At 45.1% G+C, this 20,682-nt stretch overlaps 2 protein-coding genes across 8 annotated transcripts in view; both read right to left on the reverse strand.

The window, feature by feature from the left end:
• The window catches only part of EPHX3 (epoxide hydrolase 3), a 41,365-nt gene extending 33,115 nt beyond the window's left edge, over positions 1-8,250 (reverse strand). Inside the window, exons 1-9 of one of the 4 annotated variants that reach the window (XM_078385894.1) lie at positions 7,484-7,612; positions 7,216-7,280; positions 6,222-6,484; positions 5,735-5,820; positions 4,888-5,063; positions 4,503-4,631; positions 3,515-3,618; positions 1,558-1,706; positions 817-1,050 (exon numbers count right to left, since the gene is read on the reverse strand). In XM_078385894.1, the coding sequence (XP_078242020.1) occupies positions 817-1,050; positions 1,558-1,706; positions 3,515-3,618; positions 4,503-4,631; positions 4,888-5,063; positions 5,735-5,820; positions 6,222-6,464 (1,121 nt within the window). In that variant the 5' untranslated portion in view covers positions 6,465-6,484; positions 7,216-7,280; positions 7,484-7,612. Of the gene's footprint in view, positions 1-816; positions 1,051-1,557; positions 1,707-3,514; positions 3,619-4,502; positions 4,632-4,887; positions 5,064-5,734; positions 5,821-6,221; positions 6,485-7,215; positions 7,281-7,483; positions 7,616-7,978; positions 8,060-8,231 lie in introns of those variants that run through there. The other 3 variants (XM_078385897.1, XM_078385895.1, XM_078385893.1) reach the window with 3 other exon arrangements.
• A 10,689-nt stretch (positions 8,251-18,939) lies between these two features.
• BRD4 (bromodomain containing 4) overlaps positions 18,940-20,682 on the reverse strand; it is a 125,572-nt gene continuing 123,829 nt past the window's right edge. For all 4 annotated transcript variants that reach the window (XM_020796303.3, XM_072990363.2, XM_072990364.2 and 1 more), the window contains exon 21: positions 18,940-20,359. In XM_020796303.3, the coding sequence (XP_020651962.3) occupies positions 20,291-20,359 (69 nt within the window). In that variant the 3' untranslated portion in view covers positions 18,940-20,290. The remainder of the gene's footprint in view (positions 20,360-20,682) is intronic.

The raw sequence follows: 20,682 nt of genomic DNA on the forward strand, positions 1-20,682 counted from the left end.
TGTCTTCCCTTTCCATTTCCAAACACAGGCTATGTGGAACAGGGTCAGGTTAGGAAAAACAACTGTAATGTCAAAAACCTTCTTTTATACAAATGTATCTTCATGGAAAAACTGATGGTGCTTCCAAAGCATGGCTGGCATTTTTCCCTCCAGACAGATGTAAAACTTTCCAGAAGCTGAAAAAAGGGTGATTATTACACCTTCTCTTTGGTCAGCACAACAGATAATCTCCAGCCTCTCCTCAACATGTCCAAAACCTGTTGTTTGAGTTTACAGGTACATTTGTACCTCTCATGTTAAGAGGCAACCTACTCCTGAAGTATAACAGCACTTTCCAGACACACACTAAAGGCAAAGGATGCAATCATTTTGATTTCCAAATGAGTTTCTTTCCCTTGTAGCCCTTGCAGTGCAATTTGCCAAGGCTGGGAAGTGTCGGTGAAAAGGAAAACAAGGAAGAGCACAGAAACCCATAGGGCTTCACTTAGGATTCCACCACGTCAAGGCACAGAGAACATGAAACAGAGAAGGAAAGGCTTGCTCTTCTAGAGGGTGTCGGTGCCTTCCACAACAGGAAGTGACTCCAAAGCCCTTTGGCCAAATATAGCTGTCTCTGGTTTCACTCAAGCAGAAACCTCAAAGCAGGTTTCCTGGTTGTAGTATAAGATACTAGGGGCAAAAACATCCCTTTCCACGGGACTTGGGTTCCAAGGAAGTACAGGAAAGACCCTGCTGAACACTGGAAAGGACCAGCACTCTGATTCACACCAAGTTGCCTCTGTGGCTCTTTTCCTGCATGCCACGTGGAGCACTTACTGTGTCTCGCCCTCACACCCTCTTTCCAACAGGAAAGACCATAACAGTCGATTGATCTCTTCAGGCTGATCCTCGTGTGTCCAGTGGCTGGCTTCAGGGATAAGCTTCACCTGAACACTTTTCCGGACATTGTGCTTCATCAGCTGAGCAACGCCTGGTTCCAGGAATGCGTCCTTCTCTCCCCAGATTAGCAGAGTGGGCATCAGTATGTCCTTGCACTTCGCTGGACCCCAGCTGCAAACATAACAGACAACAAATGTTTAGATCAAGCACCGGGCAACCAGTAGTTCCTTATTTTTCCAACATATTCCACCCTGGGCTGGTCTTGCCATTTTCATGTGGACACAAGCACAGCAGATACAGAGGAAAACCATCCCATTGGGATCTACAAAGAAAACTTTCCCACTGTTTAGCTTGCCCCCTGCAACCCAGCATTCCTCCATTTTATTACAAATTAAAGTGGGTCAAAATCCCTTTTGGAAAAGTCACAGGATTTACCCCACCTACTTGCCTCTTCAGACATATTAGGAGGAAGGGGGGCCTGTTATTATTTGAATAGTCATTTAAACAATCCTACGAACAGGGACCTCATGTCCTTTACTGAAAATTAGGATCAGAAAGGAAAAAGGGCTGCTGCCAAGCTGCCCTCCCTGAACAAAGGGCTCAAATATCATCCCACGCCTCCATCTAAGAAGTGCCAACACCACCCAGGAAGACAAACAGAAAGGACTCGGGGCTCACGTGAACATGTTCCGGTAGTAATTCAGCGGTGGAGTCAAATGGCCAGGTTGTGCCAAGCCATAAATATAAGCCTCCAACTCCTCCTCTGTCAAACGCCGTGCTGGATTCCGAATTCCTGCCTTCTTGCTGGTGAAAAGTTGCTTTATATACTGTAGAAAGAAGAAGAACACAGCAGGAGCTGGAGGCTGACTGGACACAGGCTTTAACCCTGCATAAATAGGTAGGAAATCCCTGGTCTTCCAGATGTTGAGTTACAACAGTCACCCCCTGCTATTAGCTATCCTAGCTATGGTGGACGGGAACTACAGCCTAATAACATGTGGAAAGCTTTACATCCTCCAGCAGGGATGTTAAGATCCAGAGAGAATGCAGGTCACTAGGTCATGCCTTTTATGTGTTTACTCACTGGAAACTTACCAGAAAAAAACTGGACTGGTCATAAAAGGAAGAACAGGTTGCTTGCCTGTAACTCTGGTTCTTCAAGTGGCCATTACACAGACCATGTTCCTGTTTCTTTTGATATTTATCCTATAAAACAGGCTCCCCAACCCATGGTCCACGGCCTGGTGCCTGTCCATGGGCTTCCTGGAACTTGGCCATGGAGACAGCTCTCCATCCCCCCACCCGCCTGCATGGTGGGCGTGTCGCACTTGTGAGTAGGTGTGCCATGCTCATGTGTGGGCGTGCCGCGCTTGCTTGCATGCGCAACACACCCCTCCGCAAGCGCAACACGCCCACCCGTGAGCGTGGGGGTGTCCTCACACACATGGAGCCCGCACCCCCCAACCAGTCCACGGTCCCAAAAAGGTTGGGGACTGCTGCTATAGACAACATGATGTTAGTGCTAATCGTAAGTAGATCTGATCGACTGGCATAAGTATGGAGTATATTTTGTCCAGCAAGTAGGACTTCTTTCTTTCTTTCTTTCTTTCTTTCTTTCCTTCTTTCCTTCTTTCTTTCTTTCTTTCTTTCGGTAGCATTTCCATTTGCATTTTTTTTTTTTGCTTTCGGCTTGTATAATTGCTTATATTGGTCTCCTGACTTAGTTGATGGGAATGTCCAGATGACAATATTAATGATGCACAGAGAGGGAGTGAATCCTACTACTTTTTGCCTGCCTTCTGTTTGTATTGGTAATGGCTACAACTGAAAAGCAATTTGTAAATGTATTTTAAAAAACATTTTTCTTCACTATAGCACTAAACTGATACAAGTCTGATATAAAAGCTTAGGTAAAGGTAAAGGTTCCCCTTGACATTTAGTCCAGTCATGTCTGACTCTAGGGCTCGGTGCTCATCCCCGTTTCCAAGTCGTAGAGCCAGCATTTGTCCATAGACAGTTTCTGTGGTCACGTGGCTAGCACGACTAGACACGGAACGCTGTTACCTTCCCACCAAGGTGGTACCCATTTATCTACTCGCATTTTTACATGGTTGTATAAGTGCAGTGCCATTCCACTTGCTAAACATTTTTTTAAAAGGGAAATAATTTTAATGCTGGCCAAAAGGATGGGAAAGATGATGGCAGAGAAGGGTGAGGGGAAAGGCACTATGTGATGTGTGAATACTTGAAACACAACTCCCTGGAAATTTAACTTTTGTACGTGAACAGTTTAAATGCTATTGTGTCATATAGCGAAATTTATGTCAACCCAGGACAAACTCCTGTTCAGTTGCACCTGAAGTTGTATTGGGAGAAAGATTGAGTATAAATAAAATTTAAAAAGTATAAAAAAAGAGAGACCGCCAGAGCCACAATCCTGCATGCAAAGCTGAAAGCAGCTTGGCAGAAAGATATGGAGATAACATGGTGAAGATTTGTAGTTCAAGACTGAAGGAAATACATGGGTGTATATGGTCTTAACAAAGGAGTTCCTTTGCTTACATTCCCAGCATGGCCAGCCAGGAGCCCTCAGTGCCCCTCCCCCTCCAGCAAGACAAGAGTTCCCCCCACTCACACAGAAGTCATCCAAGGACAGCAGGAACTCTGGCAGCTTGGGGAGTTGGAACAGGAACATGTATTCAGATTTCAGCAGCTGGCTGGGATGCTGAAGAATATATTCTGCCATGTTGAAGGGGAAAAGATGTTATGGCAGATAGGCCTTGTTCCCAGAGAAGGTAGACACTACGATACCTAGGAACCCACCTGGGCTGTGCTGGTGCCCTTGTTACTACTTTAGGCAACAGGCAAAAGCACATCTGCTTTCCCAAGCTTAACAGAACTGCTAAACTTAGCGCTTTCCACTTGGAGGCCTGTCGAATTCTACTGCCTCTTTCATTCTAGTCACATCATGCGGCCCTCCAGATGTGCTTGGACTGCAAGTCCTATCAGCCCTTGCTAGCACAGTCAAAGGCGAGGGGAGGGGGGCATCTAGAGCGCCACTCCTGCAGTTTGTGAACAGACGCAGCTTTCTTGGTGTGGCTGTTTACCTGTTTTGATGTGGCTGGGATGGCCTCAGGCCCTGAAAAGATACCCAGCCCTCTTGGAGTTTCAGTTTGGCCCTCAGGACTCCCCAGAGATCCTACCCCCTCCCCATGAGATCATTTTCTAGTCTTTTCTCAACTTTTGCATGGGTTTCTTCCCCCTCCCCCCATTTTAAAAGGTTGAAATGCCTTTGCTGAGACTTGGATAAAACCTAATGGGTTTCTTTTGTCCCACCCCTTTGCCTCTCCACCTGCCCTCCCCTTGCTGAACGGAAGCTGGCCTTGGCTTGAAAGACCTTCTCTGCCCTTGATCTATTCCAAGATTTGTTTGGCAGTTTCCTGTGACAGAGGGTTTTATTAGTTGCCATCATCATTTTTTACACTGCATTCAATGCAGTCAGAATAGCTGTCAATCCGGGACTCGGACTCTTCTTTCCCAATCTGGGTTGGAGCCAGATCATACCAATCACTGGACACAATACATATGGTGAGCACTGCAACGTAAGGTGTCCTCAGCCTCACCTGGGAAGACCTGTGACTGACAACCGTTCATGATGACCAGCTTCTCCACCATGTTGGGATAAGTGGCAGCAAATTCAACGGCAATGCACCCGCCCCAGTCATGACCCACTAGGATGCACTTAGGTGTTGCTAAAAAACAAAGCAGATACAAAACATTTGAGCGAAGAGAATGGAGAGGTGTGCATGCCTGCTATAGCACCGCCCAAACCCAAACTTTTGTTCATTCACAGAAAGCCAATCCAACCGTATTCCACCCAAGAAGAAGAGGCTCTCTCTTTCCATCCACAGGTGGGTTGGAAAAGAGTAACTGTCCCTCTATAATTGCCCGTGCTGCAGGGATTGGCAGCGTCAACCTCCTCCTCCTGCCATCATAATGGTTTCTCACCGTTCTTTTCACTGGAGGCCAGGGCTTCCACTACACCTCGCACATCCTCTAGCACAGAATCCCTGTGATAGTGTTCACGACCAGCTGGTGCGTCAGAAGAGCCATAGCCTTTCAAATCAAGGGCCACCACCTTAAATGCTTGCTTGAATTCATGCAGTTGGTGGCGCCACGTGAACCTAGTCAATACAGCCAAACCAGTATAAGATAAATACAAAGATGGACTTCTTTGATTCTAAACAAATAAGACATCATTCTCATTCCTCCACCTTCCTTTCCTCATCCCGCAGTAGCAAAAATCTCCCCACCAAGCACTGCCTAAAGGTAATTTGACTGTCTTTCCATCATCAAAACTGTAATTTTGTTAGGAGCAATGTTTGTATCTTGTAACTTTCTCTCCAGTGAGCACACAGTGGAGTACATGCCTTTCCATCTCCCTGCCTTACCCTCACAATAACCCTAAGAAATAAAGTGAGAGAGTGACTTTCCTGGCTTGGTGGGGACCAGATCCTGCATCTCCCAAGTTCCAGTCCAACAATCTTATCACACACTTTTGGCTCTTGCATTCCACTTAATATAGAACTGATAATAAATGCTGTGTAATTACAATGTGAGGTACTAAGAGTCATACACCGTTGCTGATGTGGGTTGAATTTCATGTGGCTGAGTCACAAGTCACCTCCAAAGGGCCACTAGGAATCCATCACCACCCACACGTGTCACCTGCCACCTTGTTTGTCAGACTAGCTTCCCGTCAGAGGGTGCATGCTTCAGCCACATCTAGGGTAAACACGTATGGGCTCTACACATGTCACCTCTTCCTGTGTCCACAGACTACAGAAGAGCTTACCAGTTCTGAGGAAATCCATGCAAGAGAAGCATCAGTTGCGCACCTTCTTGGCCAGCCATGACATAGTGGAGATGCAGTCCTGAGTCCTTGGGTTCCCAGGACAGAGAAATGGGGGCAGTTAATACACAGCCTACATCCAAGGCACCTTTCCCTTAGGAAGGGACCCTGATTCAATGTCAGAATATATGTTTAGCATGCAGGAAGTCCCAGGTTCAGGCCCCCCACAAATCCAGCTCAGAAGGATCAGGTAGATTACCTGGGGAAAAATACCTTCACTCAAGATCTTGGAGAGCAACCAACAGAGGAGATACTATTGGGCTAGATTAGGCAGTGGACTCCATTCCTCCCAGCCTTTCAGATATACCAGCAGTGCATGAAGGCCATGAACCCCAAGATCACGCCTTCACCTCCTGCTTTGGTAGAAACCCCTAAAACAGATAGTCTGTTTCTGTGAAGGGCTTCCCCATTCCCTTTCTCCAGCACTCACCTTGAGTGTCAGGTAGTGGTGCTGTCCATATGAGGAATCAGTGAGGCAGCTTGGCGGCGTGTCCCGCTTCTTCTTGTGGAAGACGTGCCTGGGTCCCCGAGTCAACACCAGCCAGAGAGCCCAGGAAAGGTTGTAAGCGGCAGCGAGGCAGGCACCACCATACACAGCGAGCCAGGCTGCTACGTTCGAGAGCTTCAACATCAGGCGAGTTGGGATCAATAAGGAGCGATAAAGAGACAACATGCTCTCTTCCCATCCCAGGGCTGCAAGGAAAGAAGTCTTCCTTTAGACCTGTACCAGGTTGGACAACTCAAGAGTCTCTAGAGAATGCTCTGATGCCACCCATCCACCTATACCTCATCCTGCCATTTGTTCAGGACACTCTTAGAAAACAGGATTCCTGGTTCCTTATGGATTTGTGCTTCTGGGTGCCTAGCCCCACAACGGCTGAGCTGAACGCAGAAATCAACATCCCTAGTTTTCAGTGAAGCTACTTTTGGGGGCTAGAATCACCCAGACAGCATGGCCAGTAGATTCTGGGAGTCGTTTCAAAAAGGCAATTGTTCTTAACTATGTATGCTTGTAGAGAAATGCAGAATTCTCTGTTACAGCAGTGACATTAAAAGCTTTTCCTTGAATGCTCCGGCAGCTTCAGTGGGCTACAAAGAGAAATTGGGGTGGCAGCTGGTACACCCACATCCACACCCACACCTCTGAACCCACACCTCCCAATTCCAGATAAAGAAATACACTGAATTTTCCACAGGGGCTATAGATGCCTGTCAGACTTGAACCCAATCAATTTTGGCACTGGACACTTGCCAAAGGTGCCAAGACCAGCAGGTTCTGTATTGTCTCGCTGGTTCTGTGGGCAAAGTCTCCAGGCCACCCGGCTCGCCTTGGCAAGGCTCCTGTCCTAAATCTTCTTTTCGGAAGCCTGTCACCACCAGCAAGCTGTTGGCCCCTCTCACGCAGAAGATGCCTATTTACGTACCCAGTTCCCATCCAGACCTCTCTTTTCCTCACCCCACTCCCTGCTCAAGAGGACCTCCAGCCAACCTGTAGGGATGGGGAGCTCGAGTCAGCGCCTTCAAATCTTGTCTGTGAAGGGTTAAAAACATGTTGCACACAACCTGGGGCCGGGCCGAATGCCCCGATGTGCTCCGCAACCCCGAGAGTGAGGGGAAGGGGGCTCGGAGGGTTCCCGGAAAGTCACCCCTCCCTCCCTCCTTCCCTCCCGCCGGGCCATCCCTTCGCCTCACCTCACCGCTTCCGCCGGGCAGACCAGCTCGTTTCGGCCTCCCCCTTTCCTTTAAACGGAGGGAGCGAACGCCGTTCCCGGTCCCTTGTCCAGCTCCGCCTACCCGGCCCAGCCTCGGGCAGCTGCGCGGGATCTTCCTCCTCCTCCTCCTCCTCCCACCCCCAGAAACTCGGGGCTGCAGATCAACAAGCGGGGCTGGACGGGACGGTCCTGGGGGGGGGGGGATCCAGCGGCTGCGGCGGCGCTGCAAGAGACCGTGAGGCCGGGCGGGGAAAGCGTTGGGCTCCGGCTGGCATTAAAAGCCTTTCCTCGGATTGCCCGGGGCGGGGGCGGGGGCGCGTCTCTTTCACGGGATGGACGGACGGAGGGGAAAAGTGTGAGGACAGGAAGTCTAGGGGAGGGCCTCCCGCCGCCCTGCCCAGCGGCCAGCGACGGTCCGGGGAAGCCTCCGGGGTATCGGCTGCTGCAGGGATGTCGTTTTCCCGCCCCCCCCCACCGGCCACTGGAAGCCCGGAGCGGCGGCGGCGGCGGCGGGGGGGGGGGCAAGAAGCGGCCCGACAGGGTCGTCGTCACCTACAACGGCCCACGACGTTCTGCAAAAACAAATGTCCCCGACACCCAGCATTTCCTTCTGATCTGGAAGGACCGGGTGGGCGGCCGGCCACGTCCGCGGAGGCGGAGAGGGAGGGCTCTTGCTTTCCTTAGCGAGAAGACGAACTTGGTGATAGCTGGCACCAGTGGACTCTCACCATGTTAGATTTTAATTTCTGCGAAGCTCTCCTTGGTATAAACAGGGTCAGCTGTCTCTTTGGGGGAAGACAAGCAAGGTGCAATAAATGTGAAACGAAACAAAACACCTTTAAGGAATCGAAAGATTCCTTTGTTGGGAGGAGGAGAGTGGGCAGGGCGGGTCAGTGGTTCAGCCCTCCAGCCGAACCAGCGGTTTGTGCCCATCTCTAGAGCCGACCTTTCTTTCTTTCTTTCTTTCTTTCTTTCTTTCTTTCTTTCTTTCTTTCTTTCTTTCTTTTATTTTATTTTATTTTATTTATTTGATTTATATCCCACCCATGTGGTATATTTATACCACTCTGAGCGGCCTTTACTTAGTCCTGCGGCCAGGCCATGAACCTCTGTGGGAACTGTTTTAGAGAACTTGAAATTCCAGTAGGCTATCTGAAGGTAGTTGTCATGGAAACCTTATGCAGCTAGTAAAGGCTCAGGCATTTGCCCCCATTTACACATGACTCTCCTCCTGTTAGGAAAATGGGCAGGGAGCTTGGAGATTCAGTACAATAGGGGGACCTTATTTACAAATGTACCCTGATGGCACAGATTGGAAAAGGTACCAGTGTGCCCTAACTACTAACAGGGATTGCCAGCATAATTAAGTACTATATAATATTATTATACTGCCTCTAAGAAACTCAAGAGAAAGAGTACAGGAGCTTCCCATATCTTCACAATAAGTTAGGTTGAGGGAAAGTTGTCACCCAAAGGGTTTCATGGCAAAACTGGGATTTGGATGTTTGGTGGGAGGGTGCGAAAAAAACCCCAGGGAATAATATTTATGAAAATTAAAGTTAACAGTATTAGATTGCAGTTCCCATGAGCCTTGACTGGGATAGCAAATAGTGAGGGCTGATGGAAATTGTAGTTTAACAAAATCTGGAAAGCCAAACATTCTCTCTTCAAAGCAATCCACAACTGCTCAAAAAAGTTACTGAAGTCAAGAAGGCTTCATTTACAAAGTGAAAATCAATACTTTAATTTCCAGTCCCAGTGACTATGGATAAGATTGAAAGTCTGTTCTTGGATACATGAATCTAGATTAATTGAATGTGTGTGAGACTGCAGGGGGAGTGGGGAAGGGGAATCAGAAAACACATTAAGGGAAATGTATATTTTCTGCTCTTAAAATATTGTCCATCCAGGGAAACAAATCCTTCAAAAACCTTCTCTGCTGCTGCTCCCAGGCTCTGGAACTTCCTCCCACAGGAAGCCAGACTGGCCCCATCTTTGCTGCCCTTCTGCAAGTAGGTAAAGACTTTTCCCTTCAGGCAGGTTTTCCCTGAGTGGCTGGCTGTCTGAGAGGAGTTTTAAAATGGATAGTTGTGCCTTACTGCTTTTAAATGTGCTTTTGATGTTGATTTTCTTTACCGTTTTTAATACAATATTTTTAATTCATTTTAAATATTGTATTTTAATGATGTAAGCTGCCTTGGGTCCTTTTTAAAGAGAAAGGTGGGGTAAAAATATTTTAAATAAATAAAATATGCCTGAGAAATCAGATTTGCAGAAGAAGCCAGTGTTATTACGCAGTGATCAAGTATCAAATGAAAGCAAATTAAGTTACAAAATGCAGATTGTAACAAGCTTATGTTATAGTAAACACAGCCATTTCTCTCTTAAGGGTTTCCTTCCAATGACTGCAAGTAGAGATGGACACAAACTGTGGTTTGGCATGGATCCCGCACAGTGTTCTGCAGGTGCTTTGTGCTTCCCTCCCCCACCTCCTCAGGTGATCACCCACTCACTGACGGCAGCACAGGCTTCCCAATCACTGGGTGATTGCCTGAGGAGGCAGGGGAGGAAACCCACCTGTGGAATACCTGTGTGGGCACCATGCTGAACCAGGCTGAACCGTGGTTTGTGCCCATCTCTAACTGCAAGCTTTATTTATTTATTTTATTTATTTATTGCATTTATATGCCGCCCATCTAGACATAGATTACTCTGGGCGGCTCACAACATATACAATAAAAACAATTTGTATACACAATTTTACATAGATAAAAACAAGGCAATATAAGATATAAATCGTAAGTTTACAATTTAGTTTAGCTCTGTGTGTCCCTCTATCAGTCTCTTTGTATATGATGTGCTTGTTTATATCTCATAAAAGCCAGTGAGATGGGCATTTGTTGAAGACCATTCCATGTGATCTGAAATGGGGGCAAGAGGAATATCCAGGTTACACCTATATGAAGATTTACTTCCGCAGAGACACAGGCACACACTTTTATTGGTCAGTTCTATTGCATCAAGGAGGATTTATCTGAATCTGAGCTAAAGCTGATTACTGAGCCTTACAGCAATTGTCTGTATGTTTGTTTGTTTGTTTGTGTTTGTTTGTTTGTTTAATATGCCACCTTTCTTCCCATAGGGGGCCCAAGGTGCCTCACAACAATTACAATCATGCAATAAGTTAAAACTATTAATATATATATATATTAAAAACAAATATTTGTCAACATTAAAAAACAAGTTTGAAAACATTTTTAAAAATTCTAAAAGTATCTAAATTTCTAAAACAAAGCATTCCCTAGACACTTATTCCTGAAAAGCCTGCGTGAAAAGGAAGATCTTTGACAGAAGGAAAGGTTCTTGGGCCAGTGCATTCCAGAGCCTGGGAACAGACACAGAGAAGGAGTGTCCTCACCAAACAAGTGAGAGAAGGGCCTCCCCAGAAAAGCAGAGTAGACTCACAGTATGGGGTAATACAATCCCTCGAATAGCCCCGACCCATAGCTGGACCCAAGCCGCATAGGATTGAAACCTGATGCTGGGTTTGTGGTAACAGAGCCAATGCTGACACAGAGCACCCACATTATTACCGGGCAGCAACCTGAGAGCTTTTTCAATGCAGAATCTGAAGAACAGCAGGTAGGGGCTGCTGTGGGAAGGCAAGTGTCTGTGTTTTAGTGTGTATGGGGAGTGCATTCAAAATGGTATTCAAAAACCAAGTGCCTAAAGATTAAGATCAGAAGTGACCGCAATTGATGAAAAATAATTGAGGTGAGCTGCTTCATTCTCAAGATTCTTGAAGCCTCCCACAGCTTAGTTGAGTCATAGGAAACAGAGTCCACTCACCTGGTTCTACCGTACTCATTATTTATAGCATTACCTCTGGGCCAACCTGACACAGGAAACAATGACCTAGAGTTCTGAAATGTGGCATATGTTTAGTCCAAGGCATGTCAATTATGCACTTCTCACCAACTAAGATGCAAAAAGGTTACCTTTCAGCCATTTCAGACATTTTCTACACACCTCCTCTTTAACACTCTTAGTGTTCCCAAGTGCTCCCCTTCAGCGGAGTCCCCTCTTCTTACTATGTTGCCAGTAGTTCCCGTATGTCTTGTCTGGATATGTGAAAGGCAAAAGAGTCTTTCTCATGCCCAGGCAAGACATAGGGGGACTACTGATCACGTGGCGGTTACTTTTTCCAAGATGGTGGTTATGTTGTTCCGTTGCTACTGGCAGCAGTGAGAAAACGACCATTTTGGTGGAGCTTGTTAGGAATGAGGCTTTTGCTTTACCCCTTATCCCACTGTAGCTGGAACAGAGCACCCAGAATATTACCATGCAGCAATTTCAGGGCTTTTCAGTCCACTATCTGAGGAAAGCAGGTAGAGGTTGTAGCTGACCCAATGATCCCGAGTATATGTACATCCCAGGAGACAAGGAGGGGAGGTTTAAACTTCCCCATCTCTACCTACTGACAGTGTGTCTATGTGGGAATTGTGTATATGAAAACACTGTGAGTGACATAGGCTCTTTCAGCTTGGCCTACATCACAGAGTTACCGGGTCAAAATGTAAGGGAAGCCTAGGATGCCATCTTGAGCTCACTGGGCAAAAGGCAGGATATGTAATGTAATAAATAAATAGTGAGCCCAGAGCTTTCTCTGTGCATGCAGAGAAGTGTATGTGCAAGCAAGACATATATATGTCACTCCCTCCCCGCTGACATCAGGGAGGGCCTCAGGAATATAAATATCAGTAGCTCAGATGATACCACTCTGATGGCAGAAAGTGAGGAGGAATTAAAGAAACTCTTAATGAGGGTGAAAGAGGAGAGCGCAAAAAATGGTCTGAAGCTCAACATCAAAAAGACTAAGATCATGGCCACTGGTCCATCACTTCCTAGCAAATAGAAGGGGAAGATATGGAGGCAGTGACAGATTTTACTTTCTTGGGCTCCATGATCACTGCACATGGTGACAGCAGCCATGAAATTAAAAGACGCCTGCTTCTTAGCAGGAAAGTAATGACAAACCTAGACAGTATCTTCAAAAGCAGAGACATCACCTTGCTGACAAATGTCCACATAGTCAAAACTATGGTTTTTCCAGTAGTGATGTATGGAAGTGAGAGCTGGACCATAAAGAAGGCTGACTGCTGAAGAACTGATGCTTTTGAATTGTGGTGCTGGAGGAGAATCTTGAGTCCCCTGGACTGCAAAGAGAACAAACCTATCCACTCTGCAGGAAATCAACCTTGAGTGCTCATTGGAAGGACAGAACCTGAAGCTGAGCCTCCAGTACTGTGGCCATCTCATGAGAAGACTCCCTGGGAAAGACGCTGATGTTGGGAAAGTGTGAGGGCAAGAGGAGAAGGGGACGACAGAGGATGAGATGGTTGGACAGTGTCATCGAAGCGATCAACATGAATTTGACCAAACTCCGGGAGGCAGTGGAAGACAGGAGGGCTTGGCATGCTGTGGTCCATGAGGTCACGAAGAGTCGGACATGACTTAACTACTAAACACCAACAAAAGCTCAGATTTAGGCTAATACAACCTACAGTATTTTTTCCCTTTCCAAATGCAAATCAGGTCATCTGACAACTGCCCTCACCCACATTTTCATAATCTCCTCTCCCAGGCAGAAGCCTGCCCTACCGAGCAGCATACAGGAGGCAGAGGAATTAATAATAGAGAGTCCTAATGGCAAGGCATCCAAAGGAAAGGAAGAGTTGAATGATACACTTTGAAACAGGACCATGACGCAACACAGAGGATGTGGAGAACTGAGGCAAAAAGAAGGGTCAGGGCACTGAAGAAATTGTGCAGGACTTGTTAGGAGGATCTAGGGCAGCTGTCCACCCTTTGAGTGCAAAGAGAGACATGAAGGCAAGGGGTATGTGATAAAAATGCTAAGGGCAGCTGAAGAACGGTGGAGTAATGTAGTTGGGGCTCCAAAGTAGGGAACCAAAGAATAAATGATAGTGCATACAAGCAGCTGGGAGGTATGGGGGGGGGGACAAGGTAAATGGTGGGGTGTAACAGCACTAGGAAACAGACCCACACCTGCCCAGTGGCAGAAGTTCTGTCCAGTTCGCAGAGAGGAAGTGGTTGGGTAAGAAAGGTTTGAACCTGAGGTGGGCCAAGAAGCCAGGGGATCCTAAAGATGTAACTACTGTACTGCTAAGACCTCAGAGAGGCCACAATGCTTTTTAGAGTTCAATACAAGAGGAATTCTGCCAGCTATATTTTTTCCTGCCACTACAACATATTTTCACATGGTAGTTCAGGAGGAAACAACGGTAAGAATGGAAAAAAGGAGGCATAGTTAGGAATAGTTAGCAACCCACCAGTTCTTTTGTTACAGATCTAGGTTGAGCCAGTTTTTAAAAATTGAGGACAGACTTGACTGTACAACTAGTTGTGACTCTGGGCTCATATTGCATGATTGGCTGTAGAGTTAGAGGAGGGTTGTGTATTGATGCCAGTGTACAACTTTTGTCTGCATTGCATTATTTGCATGATAATTAGAGGAAACGTCTTATGAACACTATTTTAATATTTCAGCTAGTACAGTATATCTAGGATCATGCCATACCATTAAGGCTGACAGTAAATGTATGCTCCATTAATGGTGTATGCCACTTAAAATCTCTGCAGTACATGGGTACACTTTCAGTAAGTCATGTTCACTTACCATTGATAATATGGGAATAGCAGCAATATTCATGTACCACTGATAACTTTCTTATAAGATAGTGTGCATGGCCAATGTGTTTGGTAATATTATGTAGGTATAATCAACTCACTAAGTCCAGATCAGTCATGTTCTTGTGTACAGTCTTTGCTAGAAAGTAGATTACCACTGAACCCTGGAGCTAAATTGTCCTCTGTGTGTATCTGTGAAAAAGGAATACCCCATCTGTTTGTTCCAACATATCTTTGGTCTGTTCATCACATTCAGACAAGTTTCTTAACATGTTCACTTTGGTGGCTGCTGTTCCACCATTTTACTGTGGCCTCAAAGCAACATCCACAGGAGAGGCAGGCTCAGCTGTAGCAGAAGCTCCCTTTAGCAGCGGCAGACAAGACAGTGCCCTACTGTGTCCACCCCCCACCCCCCGGATAATGATGGAATCAGCTGCAGAGGATAGTAGCAAAATAACTATCACAGGGCTGTAGCAGCTATCAGCACTGCCTAATGCAGAAGGTACAAAAAGCACCTGAAAGTAAGAAAAGCACACCATTTGCACAGATGTTGCAGAGACGGAATTAAGAGTAGAACAGTTTTGGTTTGCAAAGATTTCCTTTGAAGGATGGGCCATCTGATCAGCAAGTGGGGGTTTTAGAATTCTGAATGGAAGTGATCATGTGCAGAAGAGAGACCTTTTTAACCACCCTTTCTTTTCACAGGTGCTTTTGCAGATAACTGCATAATGAGCAATGCTGATTTGCAGGTCATGCAAATTTTAAAATCCCGCTTACATAACTGATGTAATCATGCCAGACATTATAGGGACACCTACTTATTACACACTAGCAATTAATGTATATTAATGCCATGTGACATAAGGCATCAGCAGTATTTTCAGTGTGGTAAAGATATTCTTTAAGTTTTCTAAATTTAACTTCCAATTTTACATAGATAAGAACCTGAAATTATCACAGAGGGATAACCAGTTACGGACCTTATAATATTTTGGCTTTAGTGCTGGATTCTATGGATTGTGGCAATGTGGTCTCTAATTTCAGCATTTGGTATGGCACAGACCTGAATGTCTGAAAAACTCTTCCATGACCTGACTTCTGTTGAAGGAATACAAATTTCTGTACTTTGAAGGAACTTTTAGGGGACTGAGGTTGAACAAAATGTTTCTTAAATACTGAGGGAGTTCAATCAACTCAGCTTTAGCCAGTCCTCCCAGTACAAGAGGGTAAAGAGTAAAGAAATAAAAATTTACTTCAGATATTCAGTACAAATGTTTATTTTTGCAATGAGAACTGCACAAAAAACCTTTAGTATATAAGTGAAAACTCTATGAATTCCCTTCTACAAATGTCTAAAGTGTTTAATACAAGTTTCAAATTCACTGACATAATTATTTGCCAAGCGTTCCGTGCATTAAGTACAGTGGGATTGTACATTTCTCTTATTCATTTGTACAGGACTGAGGAAGGGAGGAAAAAAATAACTAAGATTACATCATTTAGGCTAGATTCCTACATCTAATGTCTTATTGTTAAAATCATACATGGGGGTGGGGGGAAGAAGGGGAAATTAAATATGTCTCAGTCTGAATGACAACCAAATTATGAACATAAACATCTTGTAAAAACAGAAAAATAAAACACAAGAAATGCAAAAAAATACCTTTGGCAAGAAAAAAATCTTGTCTCCAACTAACGATACCACTCTATGTTCATCATTCAGAAATGTGTAAAAATAAAAGACCAAGTACAGCTTTAAAAAAATTCAAAGCAGATAGGTGCAAGCCTGTAAACATTTCAAAAAATTTGCAAAAGAGAAAAGTGAGCAGAAGAGAGGAATACGGAAGGGGAATGAGACAGCTGAGTAAGCCACCAATCTAAAAAAGCGCTACCACTACTTGGAACTCTCAACTACTGACAAGAAAGGTTTGGCAAATGTCAAATGCAAAAAGAGGGCTAAACATTAAAAAAGGACTAACCTCACTACTGTCTAGATATGTGGGGTGGGGGTTGTTCTTTGCATACATATAAATTATATATTTTTAAAATTTTACAACTGAGGGTGCTCTCTTGGTAGAAGTTCCAGCATCTCCACTTTGTTATGCCTTTTTTTGTCAGTACGGTGTGATTTTATTATGTACAATTGCAATGAGCTTGTGTGTGATCAACTCTCACAGCGGATGTGCACATAAAGTACCCCAAAAACCCTGAGCTTAAAATTAAAGGAGGGAGATGATCATCCAAAGTGCTTTGTAAAAAGGGAACGGGGGAGAGGAGGCTGGGCAAGGAATACTGGGAGAAAGGACAAGGAATACTGTGAGAAAGGACTGGCAATGGAAATGAAAGGATCAGAACACGTTCAGAGAAGAAGTCAATGTTCCTACTTCCTCATCAAGGATTTGCACAAGAGCTAAGAAGAGAAGATTAAGGCCAGTTAATGAACCTGTGATTAAGTCGATGTGCCAGTGGCACAGGGAAGAGAAGACAGGGATGCAACCGACTCTCTACTTAAGTATGAGCCACACGAGCCTACGTTTCCTATCAATTCCTGGGTTATGGTTTAAAATCAAGGGCTGATCCATCTATTAAGCCTTCACAAAGAATCTGTGTGAGCTGGGAGACAGCCAACATTTCCGCCCACATTTTGAAGCAACAATGCCCACAATGTCAGCTGTTCAAGGGTGAAGCTACTTCCATGTGCTATCCAGCATACTGTGACTACACATACGTTGGTCCACAAAAAAAAAAACCCAAGCAAACCAATCCAGATTCGTGTTCCTAGGCATGCAATGACCCCTGGCCTGAGGGCTACACTCAGGAAACCAGCATTCTTCAGAACACACCACAGTATTTTAAAGCTAAGAGAAGGTGTTGAAACAAAACAGAACTATCTGCTATCTTTCCCAAGATTGGTAGCGACCAGGAAGAAAAGGAGAGTGTGCCCAAGACTTTACTTGTTTTAAAAACTCTCTGTAGTGTAGCAGAAGGCTTAGCCAAGACTGACTCACTCTATCCTACCCGCAAGATGATTCTCAGACAGCCTTCACAGAAGCCATCTTGGGAGTACTCCTCCTTCTGCCATCTCTGTAATTCCCTTAAAGTACCCAACAATCTGGTACTCTACATAGAAAAGCAGAGTTACTCTAAGGATGTAGAGTTAAAAGGCACCTTTAGGTAGATAGTTCAGCATAAAGACCAGTTGCTCATGACAAGAATGCTGAAGGAACATTAGCCCCTAAATCCAATCTGCCCCTTTCAGTAAATGGCTACTTTACTGAGCTACAAAGGTAGTATGTGCCCATGCGCCTCTGACTGCTTAAGGGCACAGATTTAACTGCACACAGAAGGGTCAAGTCAGGACTGGAAATGGGCAACACATGGGTCTACCACACACTGTATGGAGCAGCAGCCTATGCTGCTGTGCAATGGGGCACATTATACACCTGGTGCAAAAAGACCTGAGAGTGATACTGAAGAGGACTGAAAGAAGCCATGGCAATGCTAGTCAGAGGCAACTGGACTTTCATTAGGTATCCCAGTCTCACTCCTTCCAATAAATACATCGTCATCACACGAGGAAGAGTAAGACATTTTCCCCCCAAATCTGGAGACTTGAAGGTAGCCCAGCACCAGTAAGTCACTATATTTACATCATTTGGGGCCCTACCCTCTTCAGATGATGAAACACAAGGCAGAGTTTATCTCCAAATTAAGCCAGCTATACTCTAGTTGGACAGACAGTGTCTTTTACTGGCTCCTGAATTATAACCTCATATAAGCAAAGAGAAGAGATGAGAGCAGGCCATGAACAATCTTTTGAAACTTCTGCTGGGGAGTGAAATAGAGAAGGCTTAACTGGAAGTTTAGAAGTAAGGTTGACTGAAATGTTCAAACAGCAGGATGGCCTCCTTCACAGCAGCAGCTAGCCACAGACAGCTTGTCAGGAATAAACACACTGAGTCACAGTGCTTCCTTGATAGTCCACAGGTCCAGACAAAGACTAATTTATGTCACATTTTTGTCAAGATAAAGAAACAGCAACACAAAGGCAGCTAGTAAGCACTCAACTGTCAAATCCCACGGCTAGGAGCTCTTGTCAGAATACTTGTTGGGACAAAGAGAACAGAAAGGTGACGTACTGCCTGTTTCTTCAGCAAATCCTCCTGGTTACAGGTGCAGCCAATCCAAATGCCCTTGATCTTGCACATCTCAGGCAGTCAAGCCAAGCTTAAAAGAAAAACGTTCTGCAGACAATACAGGCCTTGTCCAAGGTTTGAAAGATCATGGCCCGTAAGATTTAAGACATACCTTCTCTCTCTCATTCAAACAAAAAGTGCAGCAATTTTCACTGCCAGAAACTATATCCTGCTCTCTCCGAGATCTGCCCGTAGCAGGAACAAGAGGCATTGAGACCAAGCTCTGTGCTGCTCTTCCCCTACTTTTGGTTTAGTGCTACAGTATTAACCAGCCAAGTCTATGCAGAAAAGGCACTGCTTGCTTGTTACTTTGTTTTCCTACTGTTTGTATGGAGCTCTGATCTTTTAGTGCCACTGCTCTTGGGGTAAGTTTCCCCTACCTTGGTGACAAGATGGAAACTCTGCTAGCTATGGCTGGAGAACCTCCTTCCTGACAGAGCAAAACAAATGGGAGGGACAAGCTGTCCTTACTGCCTTATGTCATTTCACCACAAGCAGGACTGAAAAGAAATGTCAGTACGACACCAACTTTAAAAAAAAAGAGATGAGTTTATTCCATGATCAGTACAGACCAAATGCATATTCACTGTATTAAAGGAAACGAATTAATTACTCCAGAGATTGGCCAATACTGACACACCAGTATTGTACTGTATAGTGGGTATTTATGGCACATAAACTTGGAACAATTCAAAGAGTAAAATGAAAAGAACATACTAAAGGTTCTGGGAGAATGATCACTGCTAGTGTGAAAGAGGATTCAACTGAAGACAACAGGAGCAGGTCTTCCTTCCTGCCAATCGAAATGCATTCCCCATCTCTCTCCCTGGAGCTGCTCCCTTGCTGTATAAAAACTAATTTTAACAGACTCCATGACGTTTAAAAACCCAAAATGTAGCTTTTTTGGTATTACAGTTAAAAATATAGACTAAAAGTCTGGAACTGAGCAAAATATAAGCAGTGTCTTTACAGATTTTGGTGAACTCACCAGTAAAACTCAAACAAATATATGCCAACTATATTCACTATACAATACAGCCACAGTCAAACACTATTGACAGGGTGGGAGCTTCCCCTGGTGCTAATGTTTTCCCCACTCCACTGCACTCTGTAATGAAGAGACAAGAATACCCACTCAGGAGTTGAGCAGTGCCAATTTGTCTGGAGAAAAATAAACAGATTGAAAGAAACTGACTTTGGTTGGTAGTCTAGCTCAGATTCCTGGACCTCCACACAATGCAAAAACAAAAACCTCACTCGAATGGCCAGTTACACTTGACACCTCCACTAAATTATTCCCTTTTTCACAAGCGAACACTTACAGAGAATGGCTCCCAGCTATAGGCTTGTGGGAAGTTTAGTTAAAGGCAAAGCCAGTGATGAAAGGACCCAAAACAGCTTGTGTGTCTTCCCTGCTGAAGCCCAGGCAGGGTCTTCCTGTACACACCCTCTCAATGCAGAGCGTCTCATGCTACCAGCACGCAGCACTGGAGAGTCAAAGACATCCTGTAACCCAGAACTCTTTTTGAATAGAAAAGGGGGAGGAGGGACAGCATAAAGTCCTGGATATACTGCAAGTTAAGTTTGGCATAGAGAATATCAAGTGATCAGGGGCACCCTTCCCAGCAACCGCACATCCACCAACTCAAACTTAGAACAGAGTTGGCATGTCTTGGTCTCTCTTGCTTCAGTGAGGCAGGGTTGGGGGTTGGGGCGGAAAAGTCAAATCGTAAGGCAGACTCTGCTGATCCATCTGAGGCCTCAACTGTCACACATGCAGGAAGGCTGCAGGAATGCTCTCCTCCCAGCCGCCAACAACACTATGGAGAGTCAAGATCTGCTGGGAAATTAAGGAGTCAGGCGAAGAAAACCAGGCGCTATTAGAAAAGATTCTCTTCAAATATTGCCAACAAATCACTCTGGAAATTCATGTCAATGGTAGCTGCCATCTGGAAAAAAGAAAGAAAAACAAAAACAGCTGTCATTTGTGATATAACAAGCAGACAGAAAAGGGTTAGGGTCTCCAGCCTGGCAATGACAACTGCTGTCCTCTTCAGCCATCCTTCTGCTAGAAAGGGAAAGGCTGAATTCTCAGTACCACAAAACCTTGTGAATAGCACAGAGCAGGCTTGTGACAGGACAAGAAAATTATACCTAGTAATGTAAACTGCAAGGCTTGAGCAGAGAGGAAGTGATACATCATAGATTACACCACCACCTTAGAAAAGAGGGTAAAATGGCAGATGAGTAACGATTAGGAGGAGAGGAGTGT

This window comes from Pogona vitticeps, chromosome 2 (assembly GCF_051106095.1).
Source record: "Pogona vitticeps strain Pit_001003342236 chromosome 2, PviZW2.1, whole genome shotgun sequence".
Taxonomy (NCBI): Eukaryota; Metazoa; Chordata; class Lepidosauria; order Squamata; family Agamidae; genus Pogona; species Pogona vitticeps.